The following is a 17,016-nucleotide window of genomic DNA, read 5'->3' as shown; positions in this document are numbered from 1 at the left end:
CCTCTCTCCTTCACTATCTCCCAGTGTTTGCTTAAATTCATGTCCACTGAGTAGGTGATTCTAGCATCTCTTCCTCTGTCTCCCCCTTCTCCTTTTGCCTTCAGTTATTCCTAGTGTCAAAGTCTTTTGCAGTGAGCCAGATCCTCACATCAGATGACCAGAGTATTGGATAACCAGCTTCAACATCAGTCCTTCCAATGAATATTCAAGGTTGATTTCCTTTAAGATTGCCTAGTTTGATCTCCTTGCAGTCCATGGGACTCTCTAGAGTCTTCTCTAGCACCACAATTTGAAAGCATCAATTCTTCAGCGCTCAGCCTTTTTTATGGGCCAGCTCTCAAACATCTGTAGATGACTACTGGAAAAACCATAGCTTGACTATATAAACCTTTGTTGGCAAAGGAATGTGTCTGCTTTTTAATATGCTGTCTAGTTTATAGCTTTACTTCCAAGGAGCAAGCGTTTTTTAATTTCCTGGCTGCAATCACCATCTGCAGTGATTTTGGAGCCCAAGAAAATAAAATCTGTCACTGTTTCCATTTTTTTACCTTCTATTTGCCATGAAGTGATGGGACCAGATGCCATGATCTTCGTTTTTTGAGTGTTGAGTTTTGAGCCAGCTTTTTCATCTGCTCTTTCACTCTCATCAAGAGGCTGTTTCGTTCCTCTTCACTTTCTGCTATGAAAGTGGTATCATGTGCATACCTGAGGTTATTGATATTTTTCCCAGCAATCTTGATTCCAGTTTGTGCTTCATCCAGCCCAGCATTTTGTGTGATGTACTCTGCATGTAACATAAATAAGCAGAGTGACAATATACAGTCTTGTTGTACTCCTTTCCCAGTTTTGAACCAGTCAGTTGTTCCATGTCTGCTTGTAACTGTTGCTTCCTGACCTGCTTACACGTTTCTCAGGAGACAGGTAAGGAGGTCTGGTATTCCCATCTCTTTAAGCACTTTGCACAGTTTGTTGTGATCCACACAGTCAAAGACATTAGTGTAGTCAGTGAAGCAGAAGTAGATAAATTTTGCATTTAGATCTATAGTCTGAGTGATACAGGGTATACATCAAAGTTCATTTTTAAAATATATGGATATATCTAGTTGTTAACATATTTGTTGAAAATGGGAGTTGCCTGGTGGCCTAGTGGTTTTGGATTCCGGACTTTTACTGACATGGCCTAGGTTCATTTAGTCCCTCATCGGGAACCACACAGCATGGGTTCCCTCCCTCCTCCCCCCACCAAAAAAAATCTTGAAATTCTATGCTTTCTTCAATTGCCTTTGCATTTCTATCAAAAGTCAGTTGTACCTGTATGTGTGGATCTATTTATGGACTCTGTTATGTTCCATTGGTGTATTTGTCTAGCTTAACACCAATACCACACTATTATGATAGTAGACTTTTATAATAAGTCTTGAAATTACCAACTTTTTTCTCCTTCAAAATTATTTTGGCTCTTCTAGGTCCATTGCATTTCTATGTGAATTTTAGATCAGCTTGTCAGTTTCTTGAGGAAGAAAGAAATCGGGCTTGTGTTAATCTGTAGATCAGTTTGGCAAAAATTAAAATTTTAGCAGTAGCGAGTCTCCTTACCTTTGAACAAGTTATATATTTCTCTATTTAAGTCATTTTTAATTTACCTCAGCAAATTTTTAAATTCCACTTCACTTCTACATTTTTTTTTCAGATTTGTCCATATCTTACACATTTTGTTCCTACTATAAATGATGTTTAATTTCAAAATAGGATAATTATTCTCCACTCCTGAGATAATTTTTCCTAAGTACATTACCCAAGGCTCTGGGAGTGGCAAGTTTTTTGAGCCTGGTTGGTAGGAACAGTACACGGTTCCCTGTGTGAGAACTGAATACTGTTACCTCTGATGCATGCATTCTCGTTGGTGATGATATGCAGTGCTGTGCTAAGTCATTTCATCATGTTCAACTCTGAACCCATGCACTGTAGCCCTCCAGGCTCCACTGTCCATGGGGTTCTCCACGCAAGAATACTGGAGTGGGTTACCATTTCCTTATCACCTCCAAGTTGTGTTTTTTGTTGGGATGCATGAGTGTGTGTGAAAAATCTTTAATATTACAATGATTCGTCGCCCTCCCAAGGGCCGAAGAACATAAATTAGGCACACAGTCATTAAAATTTCCTCAAGGCAATTAGGAAAGAGTAGTCTAAAAAGTCTCTTGGGTTCAAGTGATAAAAAAAGATTGAAAAGCACTGCTTTAATCATTCTGGGTGGTTCTTTTCACAAGTCTTCACTCGTTAAAAGTCCCTTGCACGTGTGCTGCTCAGTTCTTGCAGGCCTCTAGGAGCCTCTCTTTGTATCATCTCTCCACTCTGATGCTCTGCCCTGAGAACTCTTATCCTGGTTTTCTCCCCAGACTGCCAGCTCTGTCTCTTCAGCTCGGGGAAGTATGCCTGTTAAAGATATACTTAGCTTTGTAAAAGGACTTCCCTGGTGGCTCAGATGGTAAAGCATCTGTCTACAATGCGGGAGACCCGGGTTTGATCCCTGGGTTGGGAAGATCCCCTGGAGAAGGAAGTGGCAATCCACTCCAGTACTATTGCCTGGAAAATCCCATGGACAGAGGAGCCTGGTAGGCTACAGTCCATGGGGTCGCAAAGAGTCGGACACGACTGAGTGATTTCACTTCACTTAGCTTTGTAAAAGCCATTGAGAAGCATTTTACTGATTGAAGCAGTGAACGTTCCAGTGTTTTCACACTTGCACCTTACGTATTCTGTGAAATGGCAGTTTTCTGTTATAGTCCAGCTGTCTTTTTGAAAAAGAAATTCTCTATATTAGTTTTCGAAACAGTTGTGCTGTATCTGATAATTAAAATTGCCCATTCATAGATGGCATCACCTTTGCCTTCTCTTACTCTTATTGATATGGAATTTTGGTGTTTTTTTCTTTTTTTTTTTTATTTTTTATGAAAAGCAAGTAAGCCTTAGCCTCGGAATATCTGATTGCTGCTAAATGCATACACCAGAGAGTGAATTCAGTGTTTAGGATGCTACGTGGATTTGTTTTAATATTACTGCTGGTAGAGCAATATCTAGATTACAACGTGAATTAAAACTAGATTCAAAACTTCTTAAATAGAATTTGCTCCAGGGCAGGAATCAAGCCTTCCATTGTGTAAGATAGACACCCCTGGAAAGGGGTTTTGGAGGTATCGTAGTTGTGTCATTCAGCTGAGACCCCTGGAGTTTGATGTGGTCACTTGCATTTAGCAGAGATAGCTTAAGAGCCAGTTAAGATGGCTTAATGTCCAGTTCCGTTTTCTGTCCCTGTTGTCCCCACTGGCTTCTCACCCCTGTTTCTGCCCAGTGACTTAGGATTAGAACAAATTTCTTAGCTTTTCTCTTGTAGCTGTAAGTAAGTAAGCCCTTAGTAAATATTTGATGGTCTGACCTGATATAATTTGGTATGTTGGTCCATTCCCTTAACAAAAATGTGTTGTTACCTGTGCTGGGCGCCGGGGAGACGGTCACACGTACTTTCCCCAGGCTGCCAGCTCTCTCCTGACTCCGGGCACCAGTTGTGCCCACACTGCCTCCAGCTCGCTCCATCTCGTCTTCCGTTTCTGTTCATTCTACAGGTTGCAGCTTATGGCAGTCAGAGCTCTTTCAGTGGTCCACAGAGTCCTCATTTCCTGGTGTACATATCCTGTAGAATCACCTGTACTGTAAATACGATAGGATGGCGCTCGTGTGAGTTTATGACATCTGGCACAGTTAACTTGCCAAAAGTGAGATTAGCTGGGTGGGCCTGACCTAATGACATGACTGGTTAAATCTGGGTCTAGAGTCAGAAACAGGCGGAGTAAGGAATGTGATATGAGGCAGATCCTCTCTTGTTGGTTTTGAAATTGGAGGGGCCATAGGTCAACGATTGTCTGTGGGAGCAGAAGGAAGGAACTTTCTGGTTGATAGTCAAGAAGGAAGACTGGAACTTCAGTCGCACAATCACAGGAACCAGATTTTGCCTGAATGAGCCTTGGAAGTGAATTCTTCCTTAGTCAGGCCTCCTTTTGTGAGCACAGCCCATTGACACCTTGGTTCCAGCTTTACGAGCTACCCTCAGCGGAGAATCCAGCCAACACCATACCTGGACTTCTACCCTACAGAACTCTAACTAATAGAGTATTATTATTTTAAGCTGCTGTACTTATGGTCATTTCTTATGCAGCAATACAAAATTAATATAAGGTTTAAGTATTTCTTTTTATGGAGCACCTTTCCTGGTCCCCCAGGTAGTATTATGTCACCCTAATTAGATGGCTGTGTTACTTTGACCTTCTTTGTAACATCTGAATTTAGTTGTGTCATGTTCAGTAACTCTGGAGGGAGACACCTTGTTTGATTTCTCTGCATTTAGACCCAATATAGTCATCCCTCATCAGTGGAGTATTGGTTCTAGGAACTCCCCACTGTTACCCTGTCTCATCTGCCAGATAGCCAAACAATCTGTGGATGCTCAGCAAGACCCTTGCATGAAACAGGAGTGTATGCCATTTGTATGACCCATACACATCCTCCTATCCTCCCATATACTTTAAATCATCTCTGGATGATCTACAATATCTAATACAGCATAAATACTATGTAAATAGTTGTAAATGCAGTGTAAATGCTATATATAGCTGATGGCCTGGGACAAATTCAAGTTTTGATTTGGGGAACTTTCTGGAATTTTTTTTCTCAAGTATTTATGATCCATGTATACAAAGGACTGACTGTAAGTTCTGCTCTGTTCAGTCGCTCAGTCATGTCTGACTGTTTGTGACCCATGGACTGCAGCACGTCAGGCTTCCCTGTCCATCACCAGCTCCTGGAGCTTGCTCGAACTCATGCCCATCGAGTCAGTGATGCCATCCAACCATTTCATCCTCTATCATCCCCTTCTCCTCCCGCCTTCAATCTTTCCCAGCATCAGGGTCTTTTTAGATAAGTCAGTTCTTTGCATCAGGTGGCCAGAGTATTGGAGCTTCAGCTTCAGCATCAGTCCTTCCAATGAATATTCAGGACTGATTTCCTTTAGGATGGACTGGTTTGAAATCCTTGCAGTCCAAGGGACTCTCAAGAGTCTTCTCCAACACCACAGTTCAAAAGCATCAGTTCTTCGACGCTCAGCTTTCTTTATGGTCCAACTCTCACATCCATACATGACCACTGGAAAAACCATAGCTTTGACTAGATGGATCTTTGTCGTCAAAGTAATATCTCTGCTTTTTAATATGCTGTCTAGGTTGGTCTTAGCTTTTCTTCCAAGGAGTAAGTGTCTTTTTATTTCATGGCTGCAGTCACCATCTGCAGTGATTTTGGAGCCCAAGAAAATAAAATCTGTCACTGTTTCCGTTTTTTCACCTTCTATTTGTCATGAAATGATGGGACCTGAAGCCATGATCTTCGTTTTTTGAGTGTTGAGTTTTGAGCCAGCTTTTTCACTCTCCTCTTTCATTCTCATCAAGAGACTCTTTAGTTCTGCTTCGCTTTCTGCCACAACGGTGGTGTCATCTACATATCTGAGGTTATTGGTATTTCTCCCAGCAGTTTTGATTCCAACTTGTGCTTCATCCAGCCCAGCATTTGCATGATATATTCTGCATATAAGTTAAATAATCAAGGTGACAGTATACAGCCTTGATATATTCCTTTCCCAATTTGGAAGCAGTCCGTTGTTCCATATCTGGTTCTAATGTTGCTTCTTTACCTGCATACAGATTTCTCAGGAGGCAAGTAAGGTGGTCTGGTATTCCCATCTCTTATTAAAGAATTTTCCACAGTTTGTTGTGATCCATACAGTCAAAGGCTTTGGCATAGTGAATAAAGCAGAAGTAGATGTTTTTCTGGAACTCTCTTGCTTTTTCTGTCATCTGATGGATGTTGGCAATTTGATCTCTCTTTCCTCTGCCTTTTCTAAATCCAGCTTGAACATCTGGAAGTTCTTGGGTCACGTACTGTTGAAGCCTTGCTTGGAGAATTTTGAGCTTTACTTTGCTAGTGTGTGAGATGTGTGCAGTTGTGTGGTAGTTTGAACATTCTTTGGCATTTCCTTTCTTTGGAATTGGAATGAAAACTGACCTCTTCCAGTCCTGTGTAGCCATTTGTAAAGTGTTAGAAATGAATGAATAATAAGACCTAATCTTTGACTACAGCAGGTTTGTAATCTTGAGTTTGGCTGTGTTGTTTGTAGGTGTTTTTTCTTTGTGTCAGGCATGTATTGGTTTTGGTTTTAGTGGATAGGAGCAATCTTCTGTCAGTTGTTGTTTAATCTCTTAAGTCGTGTTCGATTCTTTGTGACTCCATGAATTCTAGGCCGCTAGGCTTCTCTGTCCATGGGATTTCCTGGGCAAGAATGCTGGAGCAGGTTGCCATTTCCTTCTCCAGGGATCGAACCCTCATCTCCTGCACTGGCAGGCAGATTCTTTACCACTGAGCCGCCAGGGAAGCCCCCTACTACTGTTAGTTGCCCAAGTCCTATTAAGGTAAACTGGCTTCTTTTCTTGTATTCCCATCAGCACTTGCTTAGACAGTTCAAGTCACTTTAACATAGGAAGGGTGAATTCGTGCACTTGAAATGCAGGCAAGCAAAGGCTCTTATGAAAAATAAGCTTATCATCGTATGCCCCATTCTGCTAAAGGTCTGTCAAGAATACTGACTTTAAAGGGACGGCTGGAGGCGGGCCCATTCTGCTTTGTTTTCTGCCAAAGTTCCCCTCAATGCTGAGGAATGGATGTTGGTTCTTAAGGGAGGCATTTAATTAAGTTTTTAGCATTTGCGTTTCCCTGACAACCCTCAAAAGCCAAACTTTACTATTGAATGACAAGTCTAACTCATAATCAGTAAATAAAAGTAAAGTTTGCAGGACTGCTGAGCAAAGCTCAAAAGCAGCACAGGGAACAGTAGAAAGGTCACAGGTGAAGAGGGGATTCAGGGATGTTATTCTATATTAAGAACTGCCTCATAAAGCCAAGAACTGTGTAATAAAACCAGTTTTTGGTAATATGGGGTTCAGTTTTCATTCAGGTCATGCTGCCAGAACAGCACCCAAAAACAAGTCTAGCTACCTAATACATTGGTAATTTTGTATAAACCGAAGAACCTATACTAGCCAGAGTCAGGTTTGGGGAAGGAAACTTCTGATGTCCCATCCCATCCCAAATCATGTATTCACAAATAAAATATTTTAGATGATAATTTTAGGATATCTACTGTGAAAGTGAGTGATTTGAGTCAATTAAACAAATACACATTTCCATTAAATTACAAATATAAAACCTTGAGATATTTTTTCATATCTTAGTATAATTATTTTTTGAGGAAAACATGTAAATTACATAAATATTTTATTCATGTATCATTTTTTTTCCTCAGTAGTTTTTGTAGAGACTCAGTGATTTGAATATTTCTTAAGTGATAGTGAAGCGTGTTCTCATGTACAAGCTCAAAAAATAATGATTTATTCATTTTAAAATGTATTTGTCTTTGTATACAAGAAAACAGTTACAAAATGCTATTTGTCAAGCTTTTATCATTAGTTTGGAAGATAGATATGTATAGTGAGGATTTAGGGATTTTGTTTACATAGAAACTGTATTGCATTAATTCATTTGCGTTTTTTTCAGATTGCCTTGTGCAAATTTATGGTAATAAAATTTCTATTTTTATTCTTAATTTCCTTGTAGATCCAAATGATAGTTGGGGGAAAGGCATGGGTGTAAGGGTGAGTAGCTTTCTTTTCCAATACTCAGGTGACTTTCATTTTCATTTCAAACATTAGTTCAGGAGAGTGAAACTTGACAAACCAACTAAGGAAGCTACTTTTCTTAAGCTGAAATATCATTTCAGAGTCCGTGTCTTCTGCCAATTTTTTGATGTCCGTTTTCTCTTAGTTCAAATATGTTTTAATTGGTATTTTGAAAGGTTGAAGCACTCATATCTGAATTTTTCTCTTTCTGTTATTCTTTTTAAAATTATGAAATATAGCTCACTTAAAATGTGTAAGCAAGTATAGAATATGATGAATTATTTAAATGTAACCTCTACCCAGATCAAGAAACAGAACATGCTGGCACCTCCCAAGGGCCCTTTGTGCCCCCTTTGTGATTAGAACTGTTCCCTCCCACACCACAGTGTAACCAGTAGCCTGACTTTATTATAGTCTCTTTCTTAGTGTTCTTTTATAATTTTGCCACCCAATTATTCTTTCCTAAGCAATATAATTTAATTTTGCATGTTTAATTAAATGAGTCATACAACATGTATTCTTCTGGATCTGGGTTCTTTTGCAGAAACTATCTCATTTTTAAAATTTGCCTGTGTTATGTGTTGCTAAAGATTTTTCATAATATTCCACTGAATGCTTGCACCATGGTTTATCCATATTCTTCTGTTGGTGGATAGTTGGGTTGTTTCCAATTTTTGCCTTTTGTAAACAATGCAGCTGTTCATAAGCTTGTCTCCTGCTGTCCATAACCATGCATTTCTATAAGGTATATATGCAGGCATAGAATTCCCGACATTTAAGGCTATGCGTGTATTCAGCTCAGTAGGGCATGCCTTATCCTTAAACAGGCTGCACTCCCGTTGGTGCTGTGTGAGGATTCTCGTTGGTCCCCATCGCTGGACCTTGTTTTGGTTTTTGTCATACTGCCTTATGTAGCCGTTCTGTGGTATGTGGTAGTATCTCGTTATTTATAAAGTTGGAGGGTTTGTTTTTATTTTTCTAGTAATAGTGTCAAGTACCTTTTTATATGTTCATTGGACATTTGTATAGTCTCTTGGGGCTTCCCAGGTGGCTCAATGGTAAAGAACCCACCTGCCTATGCAGGGGATGCAGATTCAATTCCTGGGTCAGGAAGATGCCCTGGAGAAGGAAATGGCAAGCCACTGCAGTATTCCTGCCTGGGAAATCCCATGGACAGAGGAGCCTGGTGGGCTACAGTCCATGGGGTCGCAAAGAGACAGAGAGAGACACGACTGAGCGCACACATAGAAGAAGCGCCTGTTCTTTGTACTTCTCTCTTTCCTTGCTAATTTGTGGCAGTCCTTTAGGTGTTCTGGATGTGAGCCCTTTGTGAGCCATGTGTTTTACAGATACCATCTCCCACTCCAGTTTGCCCTTTCATTCTTTATTGTGTCATTGAACATGCAGCCTTAATTTTAATGTAGTCAGGTTTTTCAGCATTTTCCGTTATTGTTAATGATTTTGACTTTTTGTTACCTCAAGAAGTCTTTCCTTAACCTAAGTCACAAAGGTAATGTGTTTGTTTCTGATAGCTTTATCATTATACTCTTTAAATTTAGCTTTGTGATACACTTGTAGTTAAATTAGGCATGTGACATAAGTTAGTGGATTTTCTTCTTTTTCTTTTCCAAGTGGATACTACATTGTCCCAACACAATTTAATTACCCCTATTCTGTTGGACTCCTCTTATTTTTGAATTTTGAAAGTACTTTATATGTTGCAAATGCAAGTTCTCCATCAGATGTGTGATTTACAGATGTTTTCTGCCAGTGTATGCCTTGTCTTTTATCCTCTTAACTGATATCTTCCTTTAAACAAAAGTTTTTCATTTTAATCAAGTTTAATATATCAGTGTCATGGACTGTGCTTTTGGTTTCATATCCAAGAACTCTTTGCCTAACCTACTTGTTTTCTCATGTCTTTTTTTCTAAAAGTTTTAAAATGTTGGATATGGCAGTTAGGTCTATGATGTTTTTGAGTTAATATTTGTGTTAGGTATTAAGTATAGATTGATGTTAATGTTTTTGGCACACGGATATCCAAAACCATTTGTTGAAAACATTTTGTATCCATTCAATTGATTTTGTACTTCTGCCGAAAATCAGTTGATTATATTTGTGTGAGTTAATTTCTGAATTCTTTATTCTGCTTATGGCTCTCCCTTTTGATACCAAACTGCCTTGATTACTGCAGCTTTGTACTAATCCTTGAAATCACACAGTGTGAGACTCCCAGCTATGTTCTGTTCTACCAAAATTGCTTTGACTATTTTAACGTCTTTGCCTTTCCTCATAAATTTGAGGTGATTTTATCCACTATAAGTCCTGCTGGGATTTTCATTAGGCTTACATTGGATCTATAAATCAATAGATCAAATTAATATGTCAGCAATAATGAATCTTCCAATCTGTGAACATGGTTTCTTTCTCTATTTAGGTTGTCTTTATTTCTTTCATGTTTTGTAGCTTTCAGCATACAAATCTTGCAAAATTTTTGTCAGATTTGTATCTAAGCATTTCTATTTTCTTTTTCTTTCATTCTTTCATATTGTAAATGTACAGTTTTTAAAAAATATTTTTTACTTGTAGTTGTTAATTGCTGCTGCTAAGTCACGTCAGTTGTGTCCGACTCTGTGTGACCCGTAGACGGCAGCCCACCAGGCTCCTCCGTTCCTGGGATTCTCCAGGCAAGAATACTGGAGTGGGCTGCCATTGCTTTCTCCAGTGCATGAAAGTGAAAAGTGAAAGTGAAGTCACTCAATCGTGTTGGACTCTTTGCGACCCCGTGGACTGCAGCCCACCAGGCTCCTCTGTCCATGGGGTTCTCCAGGCAAGAGTACTGGAGTGGGTTGCCATTGCCTTCTCCGTGTTAATTGCTAGTATTTAGAAATACAGTTTGGAGAAGGCAATGGCAAGCCACTCCAGTACTCTTGCCTAGGAAATCCCATGGATGGAGCAGCCTGGTGGGCTGCAGTCCGTGGGGTCGCTAAGGGTCGGACACGACTGAGCGACTTCACTTTCACTTTTTACTTTCACACATTGGAGAAGGAAATGGCAACCCACTCCAGTGTTCTTTCCTGGAGAATCCCAGGGACGGGAGAGCCTGGTGGGCTTCCATCTATGGGGTCGCACAGAGTCAGACACGACTGAGGTGACTTAGCAGCAGCAGAAATACAGTTGCTTTTTGTATGTTAACATTGCATTCAGCAATTTTTCTAAACTCATTCTAAGATTTTTTTTTAATAGATTCCTTGGGATTTTCTCGATAGATAGTACTCCATCTGAATAGAGACAGTTTTATTTCTTTCCTAATCTGTATGCCTTTTATTTCTTTTCCTTGACTTACTTTGCCAACTGGAACTTCGAGTGTGAGAATGAATAGAAGTGACGAAAGCAGACAGACTTGCCTTGTTCTTGATCTTAGAAGGAAAGCTTTCAGTCATTTACCATTAAATAGGATGTTAGCTGTAAGTTTCATAAATACTCTTTATCAAGTTATAGAAGTTCCTTTTTATTCCTAGTGTGCTGAGGGTTTTTTTAAATCATGAAAAAATACTTTTTTAGAAATGTGATAATCATGATTTTTTTTCTTATTTAATCTAAATATGTTGAATTATGTTGTTTCTGTTTGAATGAGACTTGCGATCCCAAAATAAACCCCTCTTGTCTGTGACGTAGTATTCCTCTAATGTGCTGCAGGATTAAGTCTGCTATATGTATTTAGTTGAGGGGATGTATTCTGTCTATGTTGACAAGTGGTATTAATCTGTGGTTTTCTTGTAATATCTTTGCCTGTTTTGGGTATCAGGATAATAACATATTGGCTTCATAAATTGGAAAGCGATCCCTCCTCTTCTGCTTACTAGATGATGTTCAAATTTGTATCATTTCTTCCTTAAATGTTTAGTAGAATTTGCCATTGAAACTGTCTGGGTTTCAAGTTTTCTTTCTTAGAATGTGTTTTTTACCTATGAATTCAATTTTTTAAAAATAAATGTAGGACTATTTGGGTTACTGTTTTTTTGTTTGTTTGTTTCCCTTTGAGTAATTTGTATGTCTCTTAGGAAGTGGCTCTTTCATCCAGATTGTGGAATTAAAAAAAAAAGTTTCTTTATTTATTACTGGCTATACTAGGTATCTGTTGCTGTGTGGGCTTTTCTCTACCTGGGCAGTGCCCCCTTGCAGCCATGGCCTTCCTGTTGCTATGACTTCTCTCATTGTGGAGCACGGACTCTGGGCTCATGGCTTCAGCACTGTGGCTCTCGGGCTCTAGAGCACAGGTCAGCAGCTGTGGCACACGAGTTTTCTTGCTCCATGACATGTGGGATCGTCCCCATTCAGGGATCGAACCCTTGTCTCCTGCATTTGCAGGTGGATTCTTTACTACTGAGCCACCAAGGAAGCTCCCAAATTGTGGGATTTTTGCACATAAAATTTTTCATAGTATTCCCTTAATCTTTTTAATGTCTTAATGTACTGATAATCCCCTTTTTGGCAATAAGGAGTTCATGATCTGAGCCACAGTCAGCTCCTGGTCTTGTTTTGGCTAACTGTATAGAGCTTCTCCATCTTTGGCTGCAAAGAATATATCAATCTGATTTCGGTGTTGACCATCTGGTGATGTCCATGTGTAGAGTCTTCTCTTGTGTTGTTGGAAGAGGATGTTTGCTATGACCAGTGCGTTCTTTTCGCAAAACTCTAGTAGCCTTTGCCCTGCTTGATTCTGTGCTCCAAGGCCAAATTTGCCTGTTACTCCAGGTGTTTCTTGACTTCCTACTTTTGCATCCCAGTCCCCTATAATGAAAAGGACATCTTTCTTGGGTGTTAGTTCTAAAAAGTTTTGTAGGTCTTCATAGAACCGTTCAACTTTGGCTTCTTCAGCATTACTGGTTGGGGCATAGGCTTGGATTACTGTAATAGTGAATGGTTTGCCTTGGAAACGAACAGAAATCATTCTGTCGTTTATAAGATTGCATCCAAGTATTGCATTTCGAACTCTTTTGTTGACTATGATGGCTACTCCATTTTTTCTAAGGGATTCCTGCCCACAGTAGAAGATATAATGGTCATCTGAGTTAAATTCACCCATTCCAGTCCATTTTAGTTCACTGATTCCTAGAATGTCTACGGTCACTCTTGTCATCTCCTGTTTGACCACTTCCAATTTGCCTTGATTCATGAACCTAACATTCCAGGTTCCTATGCAATATTGCTCTTTACAGCATCGTACCTTGCTTCTATCACCGGTCACATCCACAACTGGGTATTGGTTTTGCTTTGGCTCCCTCCCTTCATTCTTTCTGGAGTTATTTCTCCACTGATCTCCAGTAGCATACTGGGCACCTACCGACCTGGTCATTCAGTATCTATCATTTGGCCTTTTGATACTGTTCATGGGGTTCTCAAAGCAAGAATACTGAAGTGGTTTGCCATTCCCTTCTCCAGTGGACCACATTTCAAATCCTGAAAGATGATACTGTGAAAGTGCTGCACTCAATATGCCAGCAAATTTGGAAAACTCAGCAGTGGCTACAGGACTGGAAAAGGTCAGTCTTCTTTCAATACCAAAGAAAGGCAATGCCAAAGAACGCTCAAACTACCACACAATTGCACTCATCTCACATGCTAGTAAAGTCATGCTTAAAATTCTCCAAGCCAGGCTTCAGCAATATGTGAACCGTGAACTTCCAGGTGTTCAAGCAGGTTTTAGAAAAGGCAGAGGCACCAGAGATCAAATTGCCAACATCTGCTGGATCATGGAGAAAGCAAGAGAGTTCCAGAAAACCATCTATTTCTGCTTCATTGACTATGCCAAAGCCTTTGACTGTGTGGATCACAATAAACTGTGGAAAATTCTGAAAGAGATGGGAATCCCAGACCACCTGACCTGCCTCTTGAGAAACCTGTATGCAGGTCAGGAAGCAACAGTTAGAACTGGACATGGAACAACAGACTGGTTCCAAATAGGAAAAGGAGTACGTCAAGGCTGTATATTGTCACCTTGCTTATTTAACTTATATGCAGAGTACATCATGAGGAACCCTGGGCTGGAAGAAGCACAAGCTGGAATCAAGATTGCTGGGAGAAATATCAGTAACCTCAGATATGCAGATGACACTACCCTTATGGCAGAAAGTGAAGAGGAACTCAAAAGCCTCTTGATGAAAGTGAAAGAGGAGAGTGAAAAGGTTGCTTGAAGCTCAACATTCAGAAAACAAAGATCATGGCATCTGGTCCCATCACTTCATGGGAAATAGATGGGGAAACAGTGGAAACAGTGTCAGATTTTATTTTTGGGGGCTCCAAAATCACTGCAGATGCTGATTGCAGCCATGAAATTAAAAGACACTTACTCCTTGGAAGGAAAGTTATGACCAACCTAGATAGTATATTAAAAAGCAGATACGTTACTTTGCCAAGAAAGGTCCATCTAGTCAAGTCTATGGTTTTTCCCTTGGTCATGTATGGATGTGAGTGTTGGACTGTGAAGAAAGCTGGTCGCCGAAGAATTTTTGCTTTTGAACTGTGGTGTTGAGAAGACTCTTGAGAGTCCCTTGGACTGCAAGGAGGTCCAACCAGTCCATCCTAAAGGAGATCAGTCCTGGGTGTTCATTGGAAGGACTGATGCTGAAGCTGAAACTCCAATACTTTGGCTACCTCATGAGAAGAGTTGACTCACTGGAAAAGACTCTGATGCCAGGAAAGATTGGGGGCAGGAGGAGACGGGGATGACAGAGGATGAGGTGGCTGGATGGTATCACCGACTCGATGGACATGAGTTTGAGTGCACTCCAGGAGTTGGTGATGGACAGGGAGGCCTGGCGTGCTGTAATTCATGGGGTCGCGAAGAGTTGGTCACGACTGAGCGACTGAACTGAACTGAATCCCCTTTTTGACCCCTGATGCAGGCTTCAGTCTTCTTTTGTAATTCTTGTTAGAGGATTATCAGTTTTAATGATTTCTTTCAAAGAAGCAGCTTTAGGATTCATTAATTTTCTCTATTTTTCTGTTTACACCTTCATTAATTTCTGTTATTTATCATTTCTATTCTTCAGCTTGTTTGTGGTTATTCTTTCTCTAATGTAACTGTAGCAGGTTGTTACAAAGTCTTGAGTATAGTAATCTGTGCTATATATTAGGTCCTTGTAGTCACGTGTTTCATGTATAGGAATGTGTGTCTGTTCATCCCAGACTCCTAATTTGTTCCTACCTCCCTCTACCCTTTTGGTAACCATAAGGTTGTAAGAACTTCTTTTGTGCTAGAAACATTAATATTTAAATTGTCCTCTGAATACTGCTTTAATTTCCATATCACAATTTTGATATATTTTCATTTTCATTCAGTTCAAAATACTTTCTAATGTCCTTTGAGATTTCCTCTTTACATGGGATATTTAGAATTAGTTTTCTCCTTTTATTCAATATGCTTTACTATTAAAGAATATACTTTGATTTTCAAATAGTTGGGTATTTTCAAAGTGTCTTTCTCTTACTGATTTCTCGTTTAGTTCTGTCATGGCCAGAGTGCATCCTTTGTATGTTTTCATTTTATTTTATTGTGTTAAGTTACGGTTTTGGCCCAGAATATGGTCCACATTGCTGAATGTGTTAAGTGCATTTAAAAATAATGTATATTCTTTTGATCTTAGGTAGAATGTTCTGTAACATTCTGTAAATACTGGATTTAATTGATTAATAGCATTGTTTAGGTCATCTGTATCTCTGCTAATTTTTCAGTTTACTTGTTCTTTTTGATACTGGAAGAGACGTGCTAAAGTTTTTTATAATTGTGGATTATCTGTCTTTCCCTTCCTGATAAAATCAGTTTTTGCTTCCATGTACTTTGAAGCTGTTATTAGGTATAAATACATTAATGTTGTCAATGGTTTTATATTTTTGTTTTTATTTTTCATGAATTGACCCTGTTGTGTTCAGATCATTACATTTAATGTATTTATTGATGTGGCTAGATTCTGTTAATTTTGTCCGTCCCTTTTAAGTTTTGCTCCTTTGTTCCCTCTTTCCTTCTTTTGGATTATTTGGATATGCTATTTTTGCATACCTAATGGCATTTTGACCATATCTTTATTATTTTCTTAGTAGTTCTAGGGATTGTAACATAAAAGTATATCTTTTCACAGTCAATTTTGCCACTTCAAATTTTAAAAAATCCAAAAGTCCTTACCCTCCACTTTGTGTTATATTTGCCATGTAATATATGTAGTACACTAAATCCTTCCCAGATAACGTTAAAATTTTTTGCTTTCAATAAATCCTGCTTCCTTCATATTTGAAGATCTGTTTCCCTCTGGTAGCATTTCCCTTCAGCCAGAAAAAAACTTCCTTTAGCATTTCTTATAGACCAAGTCAGCTGGGGATTAATTTCCTTTAGTTCTCTTTTATCTGAGAATGTTTTTATTTTGCCTCCATTTCTAAAGGATGCTTTCATGTCATACAGACTTCTTGTTTGAGAGGTTTTTATGTTTTCATTTTATTTCAGTCTTCTGGCCTCCTTGGTTTCTGATAAGAAATCCACAATATTTGAGTATTTCTTTTATATGTAACTTGTCTTTAAAAGCCGCCTGAGAAGAATAATTTTTCTTTATCATTGGGTTTAACAGTTTGATAATGGTGTGTCTCAGCATGGTTTTCTTTCCATTTATCCTACGTATTTCTCACTAAATGTACTGAATGTATAAATTTATGCCTTTACCAAAAATTGCAAAATTTCCAACTGTTATTTCATCAGAATTTTTTCTTTTCTTAGTTTCTTTCTCCTCTCTTTCTAGGACTCCAGTGACACAAATGTTAATTTTTTTATATTGTCCCAAATTGATATTGTATTAAATATAGATATTTATGCTGAAAATCTTACTGAATACAAGGATAATTTCTTTAAAGGTATTGACAACTTTTGTTATGTAACTGGGGAAAGTCTTCCTTTTGATTCAGCTGCTGAATGGAAAAAATTTTAATTATATAAATCACTTAATAACAAAATCACTTAAAAAGTAAAATGCTGCCGCATAGACTTGACTTTAATACATTTTCATAAACCCATTTAATGAAATTGATCATTTTATTTCCCACACTCAAAGGAAGTTTCTGTGTGTAGTATATTTACAGAGCCACATTGATTCCTACCCACCACAAAAAGCCATGCTTGTATTTACTCACCGTGTTAGAGTTCAAGCATAGGATTTTTGAGATAAGATCAAATCTTTCTTGTGTATCTAATTATTTT

General features: G+C 38.9%; 1 protein-coding gene across 4 annotated transcripts in view; it reads left to right on the top strand.

The window, feature by feature from the left end:
* Positions 1-17,016, top strand: part of ANKRD28 (ankyrin repeat domain 28) — a 222,136-nt gene that overhangs the window by 101,261 nt on the left and 103,859 nt on the right. The window contains exon 3 of one of the 4 annotated variants that reach the window (XM_055416732.2): positions 7,711-7,748. The exons of the other annotated variants lie outside the window; for them this stretch is intronic. Within the exon in view, the coding sequence (XP_055272707.1) occupies positions 7,737-7,748 (12 nt within the window). The 5' untranslated portion in view covers positions 7,711-7,736. The remainder of the gene's footprint in view (positions 1-7,710; positions 7,749-17,016) is intronic. 4 annotated transcript variants of the gene reach the window in all.

The sequence above is a fragment of the Moschus berezovskii genome, chromosome 1 (assembly GCF_049115385.1).
Source record: "Moschus berezovskii isolate FMDL1 chromosome 1, NW_MosBer_1.0, whole genome shotgun sequence".
NCBI classification, from domain to species: Eukaryota; Metazoa; Chordata; class Mammalia; order Artiodactyla; family Moschidae; genus Moschus; species Moschus berezovskii.
This window is presented reverse-complemented; position numbering and strand designations above follow the sequence as displayed.